This window comes from Penicillium coprophilum (assembly GCF_028826855.1).
Source record: "Penicillium coprophilum strain IBT 35676 chromosome Unknown utg000004l_segment0_segment0, whole genome shotgun sequence".
NCBI classification, from domain to species: domain Eukaryota; kingdom Fungi; phylum Ascomycota; class Eurotiomycetes; order Eurotiales; family Aspergillaceae; genus Penicillium; species Penicillium coprophilum.
This window is the reverse complement of record NW_026622723.1, coordinates 7,567,750-7,587,889: the sequence shown is the minus strand read 5'-3', so window position 1 is coordinate 7,587,889 and position 20,140 is coordinate 7,567,750. Positions and strand designations below refer to the sequence as shown.

General features: G+C 44.5%; 3 protein-coding genes across 3 annotated transcripts; 1 reads left to right on the top strand and 2 right to left on the bottom strand.

Moving 5' to 3' along the window:
• Nucleotides 1–865: 865 nt before the first annotated feature.
• Nucleotides 866–2,652, bottom strand: N7500_007293 (Amidase; the record flags this gene model as incomplete). Its single annotated transcript, XM_056678437.1, has 7 exons — nucleotides 866–1,023; nucleotides 1,073–1,261; nucleotides 1,323–1,445; nucleotides 1,501–1,611; nucleotides 1,684–2,038; nucleotides 2,089–2,205; nucleotides 2,260–2,652. The coding sequence occupies 7 exons, from the start codon at nucleotides 2,650–2,652 to the stop codon at nucleotides 866–868; spliced, it is 1,446 nt and encodes a 481-aa protein (XP_056533437.1).
• Nucleotides 2,653–5,066: 2,414 nt separating this feature from the next.
• N7500_007292 (uncharacterized protein) lies at nucleotides 5,067–5,937 on the bottom strand (the record flags this gene model as incomplete). Its single annotated transcript, XM_056678436.1, is given in 2 exon segments — nucleotides 5,067–5,373; nucleotides 5,387–5,937. 2 exon segments carry the CDS (start codon nucleotides 5,935–5,937, stop codon nucleotides 5,067–5,069), a joined length of 858 nt encoding a protein of 285 aa, XP_056533436.1.
• Nucleotides 5,938–10,665: 4,728 nt separating this feature from the next.
• N7500_007291 (uncharacterized protein) lies at nucleotides 10,666–14,646 on the top strand (the record flags this gene model as incomplete). Its single annotated transcript, XM_056678435.1, has 4 exons — nucleotides 10,666–10,747; nucleotides 10,808–12,339; nucleotides 12,400–14,236; nucleotides 14,591–14,646. 4 exons carry the CDS (start codon nucleotides 10,666–10,668, stop codon nucleotides 14,644–14,646), a joined length of 3,507 nt encoding a protein of 1,168 aa, XP_056533435.1.
• Nucleotides 14,647–20,140: the final 5,494 nt, after the last annotated feature.

Below are 20,140 nucleotides of genomic sequence, written 5' to 3'. Positions count from 1 at the left end.
TATCAAACGTAAAGCTCCTCGCCTATGATATTGAACTAATGTAGGTAGAACAATGCAGATGACTTTACTGGGTTTCGCTGGAGAAAATCATCGTGGAGTGGGCTGGAACGCCCTGTCAATCTAGCCTAATAGCAGGAGCGGCATGCGGCTCTCTAGGTGGCGATCGCAGTGTGAACTAGGAGTGTTACCTTCACTACAAACACGCTGTCAAAAACAGAAGCGACATATTTTGATTCTTCTTGTATAATATGCAGCGGAAATGGATATATTTAGCAAATTTGATACTGCAAGCTTAGCGAATGAGGCGATCCCAATAGCTATCAAGAGCCACGCCGACGCCTCCAGAGACGGAACCTCTAAAACTTGCTCACCGGTTAAACTGCTTGAAAAAATTTATAATTCAACTGCTACAGAACTCTGTAGTCAATTTCCATAACTTCAGCACGACTGTCACTCCTTTTCGGGCATTGGACGTCGGTGAAGTAGGCCAGCTTAGAAAAATAGGCCTCTATTATCATCACAAGATAGGCTGGATTGGATGAATGGAGCATATGATGCAGCACTTTGTTGATTTTGTTTCTCTCCGTTAGTTGGATCAGCGCCACGATGTTCCGAGCAGCAGCTACACTCTATAATACAACATCCAATGCCCTTTGTTATCTGCATCGTTGAAAGGAGCATATAGTGGAGAGCGATGTTAAAAGCTTTCTCAAATTGGGCAAAAACAAAGCATCAATCACACAAAATCAGCCACCCCACTCCTGGCCGCTATACACCTTCACACTAAGGTCCAATACTGGCCATTATCGTAGATAAATATCCCGCATTTATCTTGCCAATTACCGCTAATCTATACCACCGGGATTCAAAAGGTAGGAACCGGACGAGGCTTAGCAACCTTTTCATACACTGCCATGAACCGCAATAGTGTTTTCTCCTCATCTGCTTTGGCCACCAGACATAGACCAAACGGCCGGCCATTGTAGCGAAGTTGTCCAATTGGGACTGTGGCAACAGGATACCCTAAGTATATCAGCAACGGCGTCTTCATAGTATAATGAATGAGCGTTACCTGCTGCTGCAGCATGAACACATAACGAGGAGTCCCCCGGAGCTACCAGGACATTGATGTTTTCTTTGTCAAATAGATCATCCAAAATAGCTCTCGCAGCGCTGCGAAGGTCCTGTTTGAGTTTATCTATCTGATGTTTTTCTTCTGTGGCGACCATTGCTCCTTCCAGATCATTCTGCTCGATGAATGCTGCATCGTGTTAGTAGTTATTAGGCATAAAATCGTAGGGCTTCTCTCTCTGTCAACCTACGAGCTGGAAGGGCTTTTTCGCTGTTTTTTCTATTGAACTCGACGATATCTGCAACGCTTGTTACAGGGCACTCGTCGAAACAGCAAATAAACTGAGGGATGCAGAGATTCCTAAAATCCCAATCTAGAAATAGTCAGTCGCCCCAATCTCCTCTGGTACCCGGACTGAAGCAACCTACATGCGATTGGCAATATAGTAGTCGGTAAGGCCGAGGGGTCACTGCATTGGACTGGATATTTTAGAGCACAGCCTCCGTTTCGTAGAGCGGAAATCGTCTCCTCGTATTCTTCTATCTAAAATCAGCTGTTAGAGCTGTGAAGGTTATCATGAAATGAGTAACGCGCCATTTGCTCAGCTGTACCCTCTAACTGCGGACAAAGGTCTGGGGATAAGCTCCAAGTCTTTGGATCTAGGAAGCCCACCAAAAGACCTTGCCAAGAGCCCAATTGGGGGGAGGTAAACAGGCGACCGAGTAGAATTTCACAAAGAACACGAACGTCAGCTGCTGACTTTGCCATGGGCCCCGGACTGTCAAAGAACTCGGTCATGGTGTATAACCCAGTAGTATCCTGGGCCCCGGGAGTAGGCTTCAGTGCATAAAGGCCGGCTCGTGTTGATGGGGTCACAATAGAACCTACGGTCTCAGTGGCCATGGCAAGAGGGCTAAATCCAGCGGCTACAGCGACCGCAGAGCCAGTGGATGAGCCGCCAGGAGCCTACTCAGTATCAGTAAAAATGAAAGATATCTAAGATTTTTCGCACTCGCCGAATGGCCAAGTATCTTCTCGTCATCCTCTATTTTTCCAACATACGGCGACAGAGTTTGACCGCCATGAGCAGACCAACCGGGCATCATCATGGTCATTTTCATGCCAGCAAATTCCTAGAATAACAGTCAATTCAATGAAGCTCCCTAGAAAATTGAACATCCACTGACAGTCATATTAGCCTTTCCCAAGATAATCATACCAGCATCAATCAGCCGCTGGGTGATAGCTCCGTTCTTTGACGCCCTGGCTCCAACGAACGCATGTGATCCAGCTGTAGTGCTCATACCAAGCTCCGACGCGGTTACAAAGCTGTCTTTCAGAATTATGGGAATTCCATGAAATGGGCCTCGGATTTGCCCCTTCTGGCGCTCATCATCTCGAGCCTCGGCGATTTTAAGGACCTGATCGCGCGGGGCAGGCGAAATCAGCGCATTGAGTGCAGGCTCATAGCGATGGATTTGTGCCAAATACGTTTCAACAATATGAGCACTCGTGGTCTTTTTCTCTTCGAGTAGCTGCTGCAGGTCAACCGCGTTGATTGTGAGGACGTTGACGGTCATTTCTGCTCTGAAGCTTGAGATTTGGGCGAAGGGCTATGGGAAAAACTCGAACATAGGGGCATCTGGGGGTATTATCAATTCAAGAGTAGTGCGAGCACGTGTTTGGATGAGATCCTGCTGCCTGGTCTCTAGATATCTCTTCTCGTGGCGCAAGATTAGTCAAGATAACGCATGACAAGGTACTTTGTGATTCCAATCTTGAAATTTACAAAAGGCGAGCGCCCATCCATTACTATGCGTTGTGTAAGAATTTTATCTCCTTCCCGTCCTTTAACATCTGAAGCTATCTTTCCACGGTATCGCAGATAGATTGCGGCTTCGCCCAGTGCGGACGTTCTCTATTCTCCAACTTCCCACCTTGGCTACTTACCAAGTAATATGGAGTCACATTATTCTGACATGCAAAGAGGATTCTCGGTGTCTCAATGGAATGGTCTACATGGTGCCTGCGTGTCTTCTCTTGCCACTGAAAGAGGGCAGTTTTAGCGAAAGGGCCTTCATAAATTCCGTCATATCTCCATAGTATTGTCAACAGCTATCATATAACCTACTGTGTTACTAGGCCACTTTCTATGCACCTTTTTGTGTGAATTCTTAAGAAAGTGGTAATAGGTAGCGCTGTTAATTACATTATACCACATTTACGGAGTACTCCGTAGAAGAATAACGGTTGTTACCTAGTCTAGTACCTGGCAAGCGGAATGGTGGAAAGGATATAATATTCCTTCTGTAGGGACTATTTTTTTTCCACTTCTGAGGGGAGGCGCTTCTATACCCCTTCGTCCCTCATTCTTAGATATCATAACAATAATTCGATCTGGCTCCCAAGTCCTATCAAGATATAAGAACGTGAGATACGCTGACCACTGCTTCAAGCATTTACCCGTTAGACTAAAGGGCCATAACAAAGTCATTTCATGGAATTGACTTGGCTGCCGTGGCATATATATATATGTATGTAATCCACCTTCGGGCTCACAAATGATTATATACGTAATCCCTAGCAAGCGACAAAGGAATATAGGGAATGAAGAAGTCAAACATATATCATGACCCTTGGTCCCATTCCTCCAAGTCCCCTGTCTGTTGCATATAAATGTTATAGACTACTATCACTAATTATAGGGGGTGTTAGAAGTTTTATGATATCTATAGTTGCTCCTAGCAGTATTAGTCCTATAGCACAGCTAAACTACTTTCTCTCCACATGGAACAATACAATTTTCCAGAGAACCCAATACCTTGTAGGAATCTGTATTCTCAATATGATAAAAATTCGTCAATATCTACAATCAGTTTAGCGTTGACATAGGTATGAGTTACTTTAAGCCAGCACCTTCCATCACCAGCACAAGTGGCTCAGTGGTTGCCTTCGTGGTCTAGTTGGTCATGACGTCGGTCTCATATCCTTCAAACCTGTAAAGGTTTCTTATGACATTCTTGGCAACAAGATTGACATCCGAAGGTCTCCAGTTCGAACCTGGACGAGGGCATTTCTTTTTTTCCTTTTTTTTTTTTTTTTTTTTTTTTTTTTTTTTCCGCACCGCCTAGAACATTAAGCAGTTATGTGGGGGCCGTTTTCTGGTGGGCAGTGGGCACGGGCCCGATGCCTGTGGAAACATCTTACCAACGAACCGAACCCCTAGAGGGAACGAAGTAAATTAATCCTTGGGCTATCAATGTGCGACACTTTTTTATATCTACCTCTGACCGTTTCGGGTCAAACTCTGTGCGCAATAGACCACACATAGGCTGGGCTTACACATATTTGATCAGCCGTTCAACATACATACCAGTGGGTTTCTACGGTCGGACCCGCCCGTCTATATACCGGGCAACCGTGTTAGTCTTGCACAATACATGGATAGGAAACCGGTGGGTACTTATTTCGTCTGTAGCTTCGAAAGTGTTCCAATCGGCCCAGATGATGCCCCGGTTGTGAATAAGCCTCTTTGGTCAATTACCAGCCAAACAGGGCTTTGACTATAGATGTTGTCAGTTGCGATATGAAATGAATATTATGTAGCTGAAAAAGAAGCGCATTGCTATGGCAAGAATGGATAAATCAAAGACTGCAAAATGCCCAGAGTGTATAATTAAGAATATCAATATGTCGGGGGCGAATTGAATCCTACATAAGTGAGTCTTAGCCTTTCATTATCATTCATTCATTCAGGAGAGAATATGATCGCAGAAGTGCTTAGTTGAGTCATGTGATTGTATGTCCAGGTGAAACTCGTTTGATATTGACGATGATACCCTTGAGAATATGATTCTAGCAGAGGTATGTATATATTCGCCCTTTGATCAACATAATTGGACACAAGAGGTGGATGATACAAAGATACAACCAAACACAGATTTGACCGAGGAATTGTGGGGGGGGATATCATAGATTATTAGAATTAAAGTCATTAAGTCCTTGGGTTTTCCGGCAACTCGTGGACAGTAGGAGTCTCATCTTTGTGGCCAGGTAGCTCTGACACAGAAGCTTGACCTTCCAACTCGCTTGGCCTGGTTGAAGGGCTGCCTAGCTCGCTCCGAATATCTGAGGGCGGAACAGAATGATATTGTGCCATCGATGCTTCGGTGACGGGTGCCGGATTTTGTTGTAGTTGCTTCTTTGAGCGACGACGCATGAAAAACCAAAACAAGGCGAAAATGATTGCTAAGCCAGCAACGCCACCAACCACGCCACCTGCGATGGCGCCAGTATGTGAACTAGAAGAGCTACTCGACGTCGGGGAGCTGCTCGATGTCACGTAGCCGGTTGATGGCGAGGAGCTGTCCGATGCTGTGCTCGATGCTGTGCTCGATGTTGGGGAGGTGCTCGGTATTGAGGAGCTGCTGGATGTTGTATTCACGCCTGCTCATATCAGCTTTGAGCTTATCTCGAGTATGCAGGAGTTGAATCTTACCAGGTGAAAGTATCGGGAGCCATGCCGTACCGCCAATTGTGGGATCCCCTGGTACCGCACACCCAACCCCGGAACTCATTCTAAACCCTGATTCTCCCTGCTCACAACAAAAAAGTCCACCATCCTTGTTCTTGTAAAGATCCCAGGTTTCGTTGGCGCAGTGTGCTGGATTTTTGATTGTGTCCCTACAATCTCCCTTATCCGGACAACACGCACCTGTGTAGGCGTTGGTACAAATTGAGCCGCTGGGGCAGCATCGGAAGATACCGTGCGATGCATTGGTAGAGCATTCGTCTGGAAGGCAGGAACCATTTCTGCGTACTGCCCATCCGCTCGGCGGACCCCAAGGATCTTTAGAGATAGACATGATAGGCAGTAAGAAACAAAATAAATGAAAGAGAAGGAAAGAAGACAAAAGTAACGGATATCAAATCAACCAAGGGCGACGGGACATCCAAAATTAGCAATGATCTTTAAAGAATGAGCATGAGAAAAACACAAGAGACTAGTGAAATTCAGGGGGCTTGCATTGTGGAGGGACCCTACGCTATGGCCTTACATTGGTGTATGCGTATTAATCTCAGCCGCAGGACCAGTCTTGGCGTAGGTGTTTCCTGATTTGTAGGCCCAGTACGAAGTACATATAACTCTCTGCTGTCAGAATTACCATGTCAGTTCTTTGACTTTCGAGGGTCTAAAGAATGCCATGGATAAATACTTTCTGAGCAAAAGGAAGACAGACCTAGACAAAGCACGGAGCAATGCCCCACTTGGGCTGGGGATGTTCCCGTGTTTTACAAGCTTGAGGAGTTGTGATAGAACAAGGAAAAGATCAACCACGGAGTAATCTATGCTCCGGAAAATGGTAAGGTAGACACGGATTAGTGGGTCTCATGGTCCTGGAATGAAGTAGATAAGCGAGATGAATTGAGCCAAATCAAAAGAAAAGGATGGTAATTCACTTGAATGGACGGGCTAGAGCACTCCTTGAAAGGATAATAGATGGATGTTAGTCACATCATGAAATCAGTCATAATCAACAGGACACTCTGGACATGGAGGGATGTCGACCTATACCTAGAACGGAAATACCTAAAGCCGTGTACACTAAACCTAAGGAAGCAATGTGCTTACAGCAAAGACCAAAATAGAAATGATTTCCACCATACATGTGGGAAAAAGCCAACAAGATGCTGGCACTGCAGAATATGCCTAGGTTTCAGATGATTGATTGGCTCAGAGAGGACGAGTAGTGTCACAAGATGGCAACCTTCATGTTGCAGCTTTTCGTTCACCATGCCCTTAATCTTTTTGACACCTTCCCGGTTAGATATCTCTTCACAGTTGATCTCGGACGTTTTGGACTTTCACCCGGAGAGTGGTAATACTCTTTTCCCAAGCTGTCTAGAAAACCCCCACTGCCCTTCGTCTTCCTGCCACCATGCGGGAGGACTCAACATCTGGTCTACCCAATTCTCCACCCGTGTCCTGTTGCAACATGGCAGTCGACTCGCTGCTGTTATTCAGCCGTCGTCACCCTCGCTGGAGGGAACGCTGCTGGCACAGCACCCGTGGACCACGGTGTGGATTGGTAAGAGGTCAAATGGTTTGGAGACAAATCCAAGGGCCCCCCGATAAACCAGCGACCGCGGAAAACTGAGAAAAAGCTATGATATGCCATGAAGATAAAGCGGCTTAAAACTATGAGCCAGTGGCCCGATATGATCAGTGACAATAGTTTCTGCCATATATTGCCATAGGATTCAGCTCAATATATACCATACGAAAGATGATTTTCTCGTGAATTTTCTCCATTCGGTATTTTCTAATAGGGCTCTGTCGATATCCTCAATTTCTAAAATTTATCGGATTCTTGATTTGCAAGTCATCCATCCCTTCAGGTAACTCATATCCAAATTGAGACTTATGACAAGCTAATGGCTGTCTCATAACATAATCTTGTATACAGCCATCGCCCAGCCGCTAGTTCATTTTAGCCAATCTGATACATTTTTCCGCTGCCATGGGCCACCTTTCTTCCAATCCCACGCGATGATCCTCACAAAGGAGATATTCCCGAGGCCAGATATCCCCGGCATACAAAAGTATGGACCAGCCAGTGCTATCATGTATGCGGGATTCACACGTACAAGTATATTGTGTAGGTCCAAATTGATATCTTTCCTCTTTTTGTCACTCGGCTCAAATCTGCAAGATACTTTACAAGAACAGCATTTCAATATGTAATGACCGATTCCCCTTCTCCTATCTTGGGGTTGGAGACGATGTTTACAAGATCCACCTCTTCGTTTGCAATCATTGACAGGCTCTTCACGAAGATTCTAGGCATGATTCTGTCTAGATTTGTCGTAAGTTCTCTTCAGCGGTTTTTCGGAGAGCTCAGTCTCCGCGTAGAACATTCATCTTACCATATCGATAAAAATTTTTGTAGCTTCTCGGTCTCTTACTCGAAAATTTCCAACATGCTCAGTTCATCCTTGGTGCATTCAACCTTATGCATAGGCTGCATCTTTTGCTTCCGGTAGTCTATTCTTTGCACCGTTTTTCGCATGTAGTTTTCCAAAAGCATAATGTTAGATGGCGTAATTGAGTCCACAAGCAAGCCTTTGCCATGCCCAAATGACCACACTCCTTCTTCGGCATATCCACCAACGACCTCAAAATGGCGAAAGCTATCATGTATCTGTGTGACCTTGGTTTTTTATATGGCGTAGTTGGGATGTGTAGCCATTATGTTGAAGCCCTGACTGAGTAGCGCAAGGACCACAAAAACCAAACTTCAGTCCTTGAAAAGATGGCTGAAAGTAGAGCGAGAAATCTAGGATGTATTCTGTTGAAAAGATGAAAACATTCTTCAAACGGGAAAATGGAAACGACGTAAATTGGGTTGGGGCTCAAGCTTTCTTGTTATGGAATGATTCACTGATATCAAGGTTATACGTATATAGATTCCCCCAGAACCCGATTGGACCCGGACCCAACCCAACCTAACTTTTGGTTAGGTTCTAGGTCCATTACTTCGCCCTAACAATATTTTTTGGGTTGTTAGCTATAACCCAAAGCCTATAAGGGTCCTAACACAGTGTAAACCTAATAAATACACCTCTGGCGTATAACTAAATAATTGATATATTTTTTACTTATAACATAAAGTACTTTACTTATAAGCGCTCTTCGAGAATAACTTCGTTAAAAAACCCCACATTCAGGCGCAAACAAATCTTCGTCCTTTGGCTTTGGCAGCTTTTCAACTCGCTCTTTCATCTGCAGTCATTGGGACATCTTTTTCTATGATTCTTCGTGCCACTTCTCTTCTAGTCCAAATATTCTAGGCCTGGATCGGTCCCAAGATGGTCTAGAGGTGACCATAGGTGCGGCTGGCGGTTTAGCCGGACGCTGTCCAGTGAGGATCGATTTCATTGGCTTATCAACTTGCTGTAGGAGCGGGTATATTCCATTGGGCGGCACTATACCAGCGATGCGAACGCTAGACCGTGACTGAAAGCAAAGTTTGGGTCTAGCTGATCACCATAAAGAGCCATGGGAATCCTCTTCTGTTGAAAGAATATCGAAAAACGTGTGCTCTCTCTGCTATCCTACTATTGAATTGAACAACACCGCTGCGTTAGAGAAATATCATTCTGTCTCTAAATACTTTATATAATGGGGCTTGCATATCGTAAGTAAGTTTGCCCTCTTTTAAACAAAGATTGTTCGAATCCCTAATAATTGCCCAGAGTTATGCAAACTGATGTCGTTCATTATTTCGTTGGTAAAAATAAAATAAAAAAAAACAGTTCTCAATTCATCAGGCATTAGAAAGTTCTTTTCCAAGAAAAGCCCTTAAGCCAGCGATAATCGAGAGTATTGATGCGGAAGTTTCTGGTCGTTGCTGTGAGTTTGTATACTCTACTCCGTAGGGATTACTCTGCTCTATGTCTTGTTCCGGAACGCCTCGGTATTGATAGCTCGTAACCAGAAGACAGGGAAAGGCAATGTTAGGTAGAGTCGAATAGATAGAATTCTTCTAGCCTAATTTGGAATATCTTCCACCTAAAGGCGCCTTTACTTAATTATAACTAGTAGAACTTAGCTATATAACACGATTGGAATTCGAGAGGAGTTTAAGCAGTAAGCCTTCCATAAGCTATACGGCAATCTTTCTGTGTAATGTTGAACTTCATCGATTTGGAGTCAGAACAGACTGGCTTTCTCTTAGTGTCCTATGTTCCTATCGGTTGCTACAATTGCTTGAGAATTTTATTCGGTTTGAAGAACGAACGAAAGATATCGTTCAGCTATTGGAATTTGTTTTCGAGGATAGTGAGTACATGGAGAATTTGGAAAACATGCTGCGAGACTACAAGGTCTGGAATGGGGAGATTTTGACGCGGAATGCTGACTTCAAACGTTTCCTGGGCTTAAACATGTCGTTAGAACAGTCTGTCATTCGTCTTTCGTTTCATGTGGGAATAAAGGCGAGCTGCTAAATCAAAAGGCGTTATGCCACCGCTTCGCGAAAGCTGCGCTCAAAATCAGTTTCACCTCTCTTGCTTTTCGGTTCGATTCCCAATGCAACTCTGAAATGCGCTAGTTTTAGCTGATTTCAGGACCCCGAAATGTTCAATTGTAATATATTGGAAATAACCATACGATTGATCAGTTTCATCTCAATGCCCTCGTCAATCTAGCTTTAGGAAGTTTCATCACGGATAGTGGTTAATTAAATGATGGTTGGGCTCGTGAAGTTCCACTAAGTACTAGCAATGAGAATTGATGACAGAGAAGATGATGATATTCTCTATCTAGAAGCAAGACTGAGAGAGAAAGAAGGAAGAGAAAGCAAGTATGAATAGGATACTGAGATCCTATTGATACTGCCAAACATGATGGCATATCAAACATGTTTGATCTATATGCCTGGATGCCTATGACATCCAACAAGAATCGTCCTTCCTCTTTGGTGGGTGAAGGAGACTGAAATCAACACACGTGGTTGCTTTCTAGCGTGGGTCACATGACAGCGGGGTATTTGGCGACCCAGCCGTCTACTCGCGATAACAAAACTGCCATGATGGCATCTACTATATCATATGACGGTCCGAACTCTGGAATCCAAGTGGGACAGAATCATGGTCATATCACTGCCCAGTTTCGTAAGTTTCGAGACATAGTCAACCCTAATGGAATGTGGCTAATTGGTGTGACTGTCTTAGCACAATCGGAAACATCATTAAACCAAGCGTGTCTGCGGGACCTGCGGACGACTGATCCTCGCGATGACAAAGATCGCATTGAAAAAACCAACGGAGGACTGCTCAGGGACTCGTACTCTTGGATTCTGGAGAACCGGGAGTTTATACAGTGGCAAGAAAGCCAAAGCAGCCGTCTCCTCTGGATCAGAGGTGACCCTGGTAAAGGCAAAACAATGCTCCTATGCGGTGTTATTGAGGAGTTGACACGTTCAATTGAGGACACTGCAAACATCTCGTTCTTTTTCTGCCAAGCTACCGACGTGCGAATCAACAATGCCGCGGCTGTTCTCCGTGGTTTGATATATTCACTTGTCGAGAAGCAGCCAAAACTTCTCTCTTATGTTCGGAGTCGGTACGACCAAGCAGGAAAATCTTTGTTTGAGGATATCAACGCATTCAATGCCCTTTCGAGGATCTTTAGAGATATTTTGAAAGATCTAACGTCACGAAGGACCTATCTAGTGATCGACGCGCTAGACGAATGTATCAAAAACCTCCATTTTCTTCTAGACTTGGTTGTTGAGGTATCATCTACCTATACACAGTTGAAGTGGATCGTCTCAAGTCGCAACTGGCCTGATATTGAAGAGCGCCTTGGTACTACAACCCAGACTACTCTGATCTCATTAGAGTTAAATGAGGTATATGTGTCCGAAGCCGTGAAGAACTTTATTCAACAAAAGGTTCAACATTTGGCGAATGTCAAAAATTATGAGGAAGAAACTCGTGATACGATATACCGTCACTTATCGTTAAACTCGCAAGGTACTTTCCTTTGGGTTGCCTTAGCTTGTCAAGATCTCGAGAGAACATCACGGCGACACACTCTAAAGAAGCTCAAAGCATTTCCTCCTGGATTGAACGCTCTGTATAGTCGGATGATTGATCAGGTTTGCATTCTGGAAGATGCCGAGCTCTGTAAGCGGATATTGGCTATTATGTCAATAGTGTATCGGCCAATCACAATTTACGAGCTACCCTTCCTTATTGAGATACCGAATGATCTACTTGATGATCATAAGGCTATATCGGAGATAATTACGATCTGTGGTTCATTCCTGACATTACGCGAAAACACCATTATCTTCGTCCATCAATCTGCAAAAGAATTCTTACTCAGAGAAGCGCGAGAAATGATTTTCGCTGAAAATATAGAGGCTGAGCATCATTTGATTTATTTGCACTCCCTAAAAGCCATGTCCAAAATACTTCGACGTGATATCTTCGGTACCGAGGCTCCTGGATTACCGATTATAAAGGACGCGCAGCCTTGTCCCAATCCTTTGACAGCTGTAGAATATGCCTGTGTCTATTGGGTTGACCATCTTCAGGAAGGTTGGTGTGATAAGAACGATGGTTCTGAGCTTAACCAGGGAAGCGTTATAGATATCTTTCTACAGCAGAAATATCTCCACTGGATCGAAGCCCTTGGCCACCTAGGAAATCTATTTCAAGGCATAGCAGCTATACTGAAGCTTGACGCCGTTTTTCACGTGAGTGACCTTTTTTATCGGGGACAATTGTCTTATTTATTAATATAGCTATTACAATAGGCAAAAGGCGAATCGCAGCCTTTATTACGTCGAGTTCGAGACGCCTGCCGGTTTATTCAATACCATAGACCAGCAATCGAAAACAGCCCTCATCAGGTATACATTTCTTCACTCATATTCAGCCCGATGAATAGTATCACAAGAAACTGTTATCTGAAGGAAAGGCCAGCTTGGGTCTTAAATGAACCCGTGATAGAGAAGAATTGGGGCCCATGTCTTCAAGCTCTCGAGGGGCATTATGATTCAATTAGCTCCATTGCCTGGTCACAACATAAAAATCGACTCGCATCGGGGTCCCATGATAATACAATCAGGATCTGGGATCCGGACACGGGCCAGTGCGCTTTAGTGCTCCAGGGTCACAACGACTGGATCAAGTCGATTGCCTGGTCGCAAGATGAAAGCCGTCTCGCATCAGGATCCTCCGACAGAACAGTGAGGATTTGGGATCCGGTCACTGGCCAGTGCGTGTTAGTCCTCAAAGGCCATAGTGACTCAGTTAGGTCGATCGCTTGGTCGCAAGACGGAAGTCGACTTGCATCAGGGTCATCTGATATGACAGTCAGATTCTGGGATCTCGTTACCGGCCAGTGTATATCCACCGCTCAGGGGCATAGTGATTCGGTTTGGTCGATTGCGTGGTCACAAGATGATCGAATTGCATCGGGGTCCTTTGATAATACAGTTAGGATCTGGGATCTAGCTACCGGTCAGTGTGCTTTAACCCTCCATGGGCATAATGACTGGGTTAAGTTAATTGCCTGGACGCAAAACGGAAGCCGACTCGTATCAGGGTCCTATGACAACACACTCAGGATCTGGCACCCAGTCACTGGCCAGTGCATAGCTGTCCTTTTAGGTCATACTGGCCCAGTGGAGTCGATTGCCTGGTCGCAATGTAGAAACCAGCTCGCATCAGGGTCATCTGATAAGACAATCAAGATCTGGAATCCGACTACTGGCCGGTGTATTTTGACTCTTGGCGGGCATAGTAGTCCAGTCGAATCTATTTCCTGGTCGCAAGATGGAAGCCGGCTTGCATCAGCGTCAAACAGGACAGTTAGGATCTGGGACCCAGCCACGGGCCAGTGTGTTTCAACCCTCCAGGGGCATAGTGGCTTGGTTAGGTCGATTGCGTGGTTACAAGATGATCGACTCGCATCAGGGTCTTACGATAACACAGTCAGGATCTGGGACCCAGATACCGCTGAATATGCCTCGAACTTCGAGAGACATAGCCTTCCCATAACTTCAATTGCCTGGTCGCCAGACGGAAGCCGGCTCGCATCAGCGTCCAGGGATACCACAGCCAGAATATGGGACCCGTGTTCTAGTCGGTGTTTATTGATCCTTAGGGGACATACTGGTCCCGTTAGCTCGATTGCCTGGTCACAAGATGGAAAACGACTCGCATCTGGGTCCTACGATAACACAATCAAAATCTGGGATCCCTCTACCGGCCAGTACCTATTAGATATCCAGAGGCTTAGTGATTTTGTTATATCGATTGCCTGGTCGCAAGATGGAAGTCGACTAGCATCAGGGTCAACCGATAAGACAGTCAGGATCTGGGATCTGGCTACTGGTCGGTGCGAGTTAAACCTTAAGGGACATAGTGCTTCGGTTAGCTCGATTGCCTGGTCGCAAGATGGAACTCGACTAGCATCAGGGTCCTATGACAACAAAATCAGGATATGGGATCCGGCCACCGGCCAGTGCCTATCAATTCTCCAGGGCCAAGGCGATATTTTCAGTTCAATTACCTGGTCGCAAGATGGAAACCGACTCGCATCAGGATCCTTCAACAACGCAGTCAGAATCTGGGATCCAGCCACCGGTCAGTGTGAATCAACATTTCCTATCCATTGCCCATTCTTTCTTCAATTTGATAAAGTCAATCTCAATTATCTACATACGCCGATCGGTACACTCAATATAGCATCAACTGAGTCCGGCACATCCACTTCCCACATTTTGCCATCCTTGCCAGAAAAATATGGGGTTGGCTTGAATGATGACCATTCCTGGATAACCTTTAACGGTGCTCACCTCCTATGGCTGCCTAACGAATATCGACCGGTTTCTTCATCCCTATTTGCGATACATGCAAGAACCGTGGCTATTTGCTGTACATCAAATCGAGTGGTATTCCTCGCACTCCCAGAACACAATTCTTTCTGATTTTGATCAGCATTCGTGTCATCAATTTCGTTCTTCCCCTCCAATGCACTTGACCCTGGTTTGTAGAACAATTCAAAAATATGACGAGTTCAGGTGACAGACTGTAGTCTCAGCGGGCTCTTATGTCTGTCGGCTGGTCGAAAAAGGTGGCGCGGCTAAAGGCAGAGGCACAATATTTCTATTTGCGAGACTAATTATCGTCCTCAATTTCCTAGTAAACCAAATTTCAGCACATTTTGGTCATTCATGGTTCAATAGAGTATGAATCTAGCATTTGAAAGTGTGGATACGTTGGTTGTAAAGAAATATTTGATCCTACCAGTACGTACTCTATCTACGTATGTCTTCGCTGGTCCACTGTGTTAACGGAGCGAACGTGGTTGACCAAAGGGACGAGAGGTGTAGTGGCCAGATAATGACCGAATCTCCTGCCTATGTTCAGCTTGTTTGCAAGTGAACGGATCTAGCCAGGGCATGACCCATACACCCATGATACGATGGTTATTTTTCATGGCATTATTTATTACCATGTTAGAATACTGCCAAGAGTGTTGTTCAGGGGTAATCTAACCGTAAAAGGTATGACGCCACTAAAAGCAGGGTTCAACAAAGCATTAAAAAGAGTGAAGAGGTGAAACTGAAATCGAGCGCGTGTGTACCTTATTGTTGCTTATGTTGTCTTGAGGTTAGAGAAAAGTACAGAAGAGGACAGGTTCGGCTTCACACTCTTTCGCTCTTTGTCGGCGCCACAATGGGGCACTATTCCAAATTTGGGACTAGCCTACGGCAAGTTTTAACCGCCATCGCGCCAACCCATATAAACCGTTGACCGTCCATTTCACCGCCTTGCTCTCACCCCTGTATACTCACCCCCAGGGCCCGGAGGCGGTATAACTATCGGGCTTGGAACCTCATCCTCATTTTAGGGGGGGGTAATTGATACCTAGAGCCCCTTCTTACACCGCTCTAAGTGTGTGGCAAATACATTTAATACATTTTTCAAGAAATGAACCTTTTAACCTCCACGTAAATTGAGATTTACTATATTCCTGGGTATTTTATAAGTCAAAAAAAACTTAGTTTTTCATCCTAGGCAATTATGATATCTCTGTATTCTCACGTGGTTATAAATATATACAAAAATGAAGTTCTTGAGCTCTATGCAAATCGGGATATCTAGCGCGACTTCTAATTCTTAGTATGTAAGTATCCATCGTACCGTAAAGTAACTATATTGAACGCTTAGAAGTAACGTCATTCACCGATTTGTGTTGGTACATGACCGTATGGTTGTGGGATCATGGATTTGTTACTAATTTTCTGCCTGGCAAAAGCCCGGTTGGCGCGATGGCGGTTCAACTTTGCCATACTAGCCTGTCTTTGCGCCATCCAAACACTGTTGGGAACATGAAAATCCCCGAGCGATAGTAAAATACATGTATTAGTAGAACACGGCGAAACGGCTTTGAAAAGGAGGTTGCGAACCGATGCTAAATTGCCCCACTTTTCTAATCGCTTTGGATGAGGTAAAGGCCCAACGATCTTAAGTCCACAAGAAAAAAACACACATAGTGCTATTCTTACCTATGCTCTCTTGGAGAGTAGTTAGATATTGGAAAAAAAATCCAAGAGTACACCGAGGACAACCATAAGTTATGTATTCAACGAGGAAACCAACGATGAAACCCCTCCCAATTGAATATTCAAGAGCATAGGTTGCCATCCCCAATAATCGAACGATTGGACCTGCAATATCCAGCGGGAAGCCATATGAGGTTCTCGTTCCTAAAGGCGATCCTGTCACTTGCTATGGAAACTTGAGGATTGGGGTTATATGAACTTTGACTGACGACAGAAGCGACCGAATCGGAATGGTCCTCGAGCGTCTGCAGCTCTTTGCCCGTTGGAGCATTCCATAGCTTAATCGTGTTATCATGTGAGCCTGAGGCCATCGTTTGGCGGCCCAAAGAGACGGCCACAGACTGGACTTAACTAGAGTGAGTGGCCCTCAAGCGTCTGTAGATCCGAGATCCATGACTTTTCTACTTGCGGCATGGTATAAATTCTCTTCGGTCGTTCCTTTTCATAATGCTTCCTGATATGCTCTTCGTCGGAAAAAGCAGGCCTCCGATTTGATGAAAGCAAGCTTAAGATGCGTCAAATTATGAGCCATATGAAATACCACAGGGTACCTTGACAAAAATTCGTGGTCCTGAGAGCAGAGATTTCCAGCATGCGCAGCGACTAGCGGCGATAAAAGGACACATTCATGATCTTCTTGATTATGGACATGGATTTCTGAGGAATTCTGTTCTTTCCTGGGGCTTGGTGGAGTACCTGCCGTTGCATCAAATGGAACTTCAGCCTAGTAAGCTGTGCGTTGGCCACCGCCGCGTGGGCAAATTTATGATATTCCTAAAGATACACGGATTCATTATTCTGCTTTGGCACGTATGAAGCATCATACGTCTTACCGGCTTATAAATCTATTAGGAGATCTGTATAGAGACGGAGACATGGATGCTTTTGATGCTCGGAAGTGGGTGGTTGATTCATAGAAAGGTGATATGATTTGAGAGCAATATATACGCCAAGATAAAGGACGGTAAATTTTATCGAAAGTCGTGGCTTTTCGAGCACGCTTTGTTTCTGAGCTCGGCATAATATATCACACATCTAAGTATTAATCCAAGTCTCTATACAAACCAGCCTTTTGAAACCGATGTTACATAACGTAGGCATCAGCCCAGATAGATCTTTAAAGGACAATGAGGTTTCTCAAATCGCACCAAACGGATTTCAAGCGTCCAAGCATTACTACATAGGAAGGCTCAGGTAATTACAAGAGGCTAAACCAAGCAGTTCTCAGACGCGCTTCTCGGCTCTTAATTCTATCACTAATAGCCAAAATCATGGATTCACTACGAGGCAGTATATGAGGGCCACGAACGTATTGGTACTCGGATAGGTAGTATAGATATATAGAGAGAAACTGACATTGATCTATAAAATATAAGGACAGAGGAGAGAAGAAGAGAAATATGGTGCGAGAAACTATTATCTAGGTCCTATCAAATATAGGCATTACCGAAGACCCAAGGTTATCGAATTGAGCGGATTGCGGTCGGTATAGTTTCAACAAAAGACATGTGGGTGGCTTAGTGGAAAAACTTTACAGATCGTTGATTTCAAATAATTAGGCTCATTGGGAAAGTCAGGTTAGCGTTTGAATACTTTTGGGAGAAAGATGACTTGCCTATCGGGCCTAGAACTACACCCACCACGGTTCCCCTCGCCCCATTCACTTGGCCAATACAGGAACAAATATTGGTCAGAGTCACAGCTGGCATATTTCAGGTATAGAGAAAGAGACCAGGGAATGGGATCTTTGTTCCTTGGTCAGGTTACTGAGACATTGATGCGGCATGAGGAAGTTTGCTGGAAATATTCTCTCTCGGTGTCGGTATTGCCTTCTTTGAAAAACTGTTGATAGACCTAAAGGGGGCGCAATCTTGTAAATATATTCATTGGCGGGATATGATCATAAAATTCAGTCACCTTTGAGAATAATAAAAGCTGTTGGCTTATACGGTGCTCATGTTCATAAAAGATATTGATATTGGCCTTGAGGTGATATAATAATTCCTCAAATTCTGCTCCGCCCTGGATTTCGAGAGACTGAATTCCTGCGAGGCTGGCTATGCTTGCATTAGTGTGTTTCCCTTGCCGGCAAACCATTGCATCTCTATCTAATGCCGGTAGTAAGTGATGAGGAAAGTTCAAGGCTTAGAATGCTGTTAATAGTAAGCACCAACGTGAACGAGGAAGCTGCCTCGGGTACAAGAGGCGGCCTAAGCGCTATGCAGCTTATTGTACTTGCCTTAATAAATTAGCCTCAATGACGTGACATTTGAGGCTGTGATATAATAGCTTGTTATGTATACGATCAAAAAAAACAGTAAAATATTGAATCTTACCATCGACGCAATAAAAGGTTTATGCTCCATTGAGAAAATCTAGGACTTTCAATCATACCCTGACAAAAAGCATGTCTGGATTCTTCTCTCAAAAAGGTAAGTGCACGCCGCCACGACCTTAAGATACTTGGTAATTAACACCAAGGACTTGAGTTTGCTGGGCTTGGATGGCTTAAACTTGATATTGGCTTATAATTATATCTCCACCCCCCGCAACTATCGAATGCATCAATTGTCAAGGTGATTGAAACCCCTTGAATTCCGAAACCAACTGATATTAAAAATTGCTTCGGAATGAGCTTCGGTATGAAGAGCTTCTGTTAGCAATTGAGCCGACACAACCATTTGATAATTCGTCAAAACCTACCGCAACTATTTTCTTACACAAATTTGGAGCCTAGCTCATCCTTGGGATTCATTCGGTCTCTTCTCTCCAGTCAACTAGAAAAATGCCGAGAAGAGATTACAAACCTTACCAAGAGTGTGAAAGAATGCTCAAACGGGGAAGCAGTTAATCGACCAGTCTCCGACTTTCAGGAAGATAAGCCGCACGAATCATGGAATCAAGAACGACAGTTATACACCAACGATGAATTTTCTCATCAAAGTTTCTCTACTGTTGCTGTAGGGCATCATCTTTGTCAAGATTATATATATATATATAAAAGTGCACTAAAAGAGATGGAGTTTCCGAGTGCATTTCCCCGAAATATACTTTGATTTAACTGGAATTTGATCCTCCGAGGTGGAGTGCTGTGATCAGTATAGGGAAACCCAATCTTCCGCAAAGAAAAGCTCTAAAAGAGCAGCAAAATACTCAGCCTCTAAGTCACTTTGGCTTCGACTGGGGGTGGAACCGATCGTTTTGTAAAATGAGGACTTTCAATTTTTTTTGGTGGAGTGATGCAGGTAGACTGCAAATCCCCTATGATTATAGCAGCGTTTGTTTAAGTGAGACCGAGGAGACACGAGTGGTGCGTGAGCTCTATCAATTTCAGCTCTGCTATGACATATTCGGCTATGGCCACAACGGACCTATCTTCAGCCGCGCACCTAAATATGAGGGATCAGATGTCTCAGAGGTCCTCTTTGACCCATGGGAGATTAAGAAAGTTGTCTTCATGCATGAGTTTGCGATGCAGACATACCGAGAGCTCTTCCCCCTCAACTGGAATTGGCACAGGGTTCTCTCGAAAGGTACAGCCGACGACACCAGAAATCGAATTAACTCTTGACAGAAGAAAGTATGGTTTGTGCTAAGTACTCAACCTCTCGTAACATCGTACAGTGGGAAACATAACAAGCGCTGGACAACCACGATTTCAGTTAGCTATGTGGCTACGGGTAGAGGTCCCAGACTATCCTATCCTGCGGAGTTCGGTTTCTTTATCCCGCATTCACCCTTCTATTCATTCCCATGCCATTCCTTGATCTACAGGTCTGTGTACGCAATATTGTGGGGAATTGGGAACTTTGAATGTTATGGTCTTAGGTTTTGCCTGTCGTCAGCGTAATGCTGGGTTTTATATCGCAAGGTTTTCTCTAACGTATCGATCTATATGTCTCTTCGCGCGGTTGTGGCG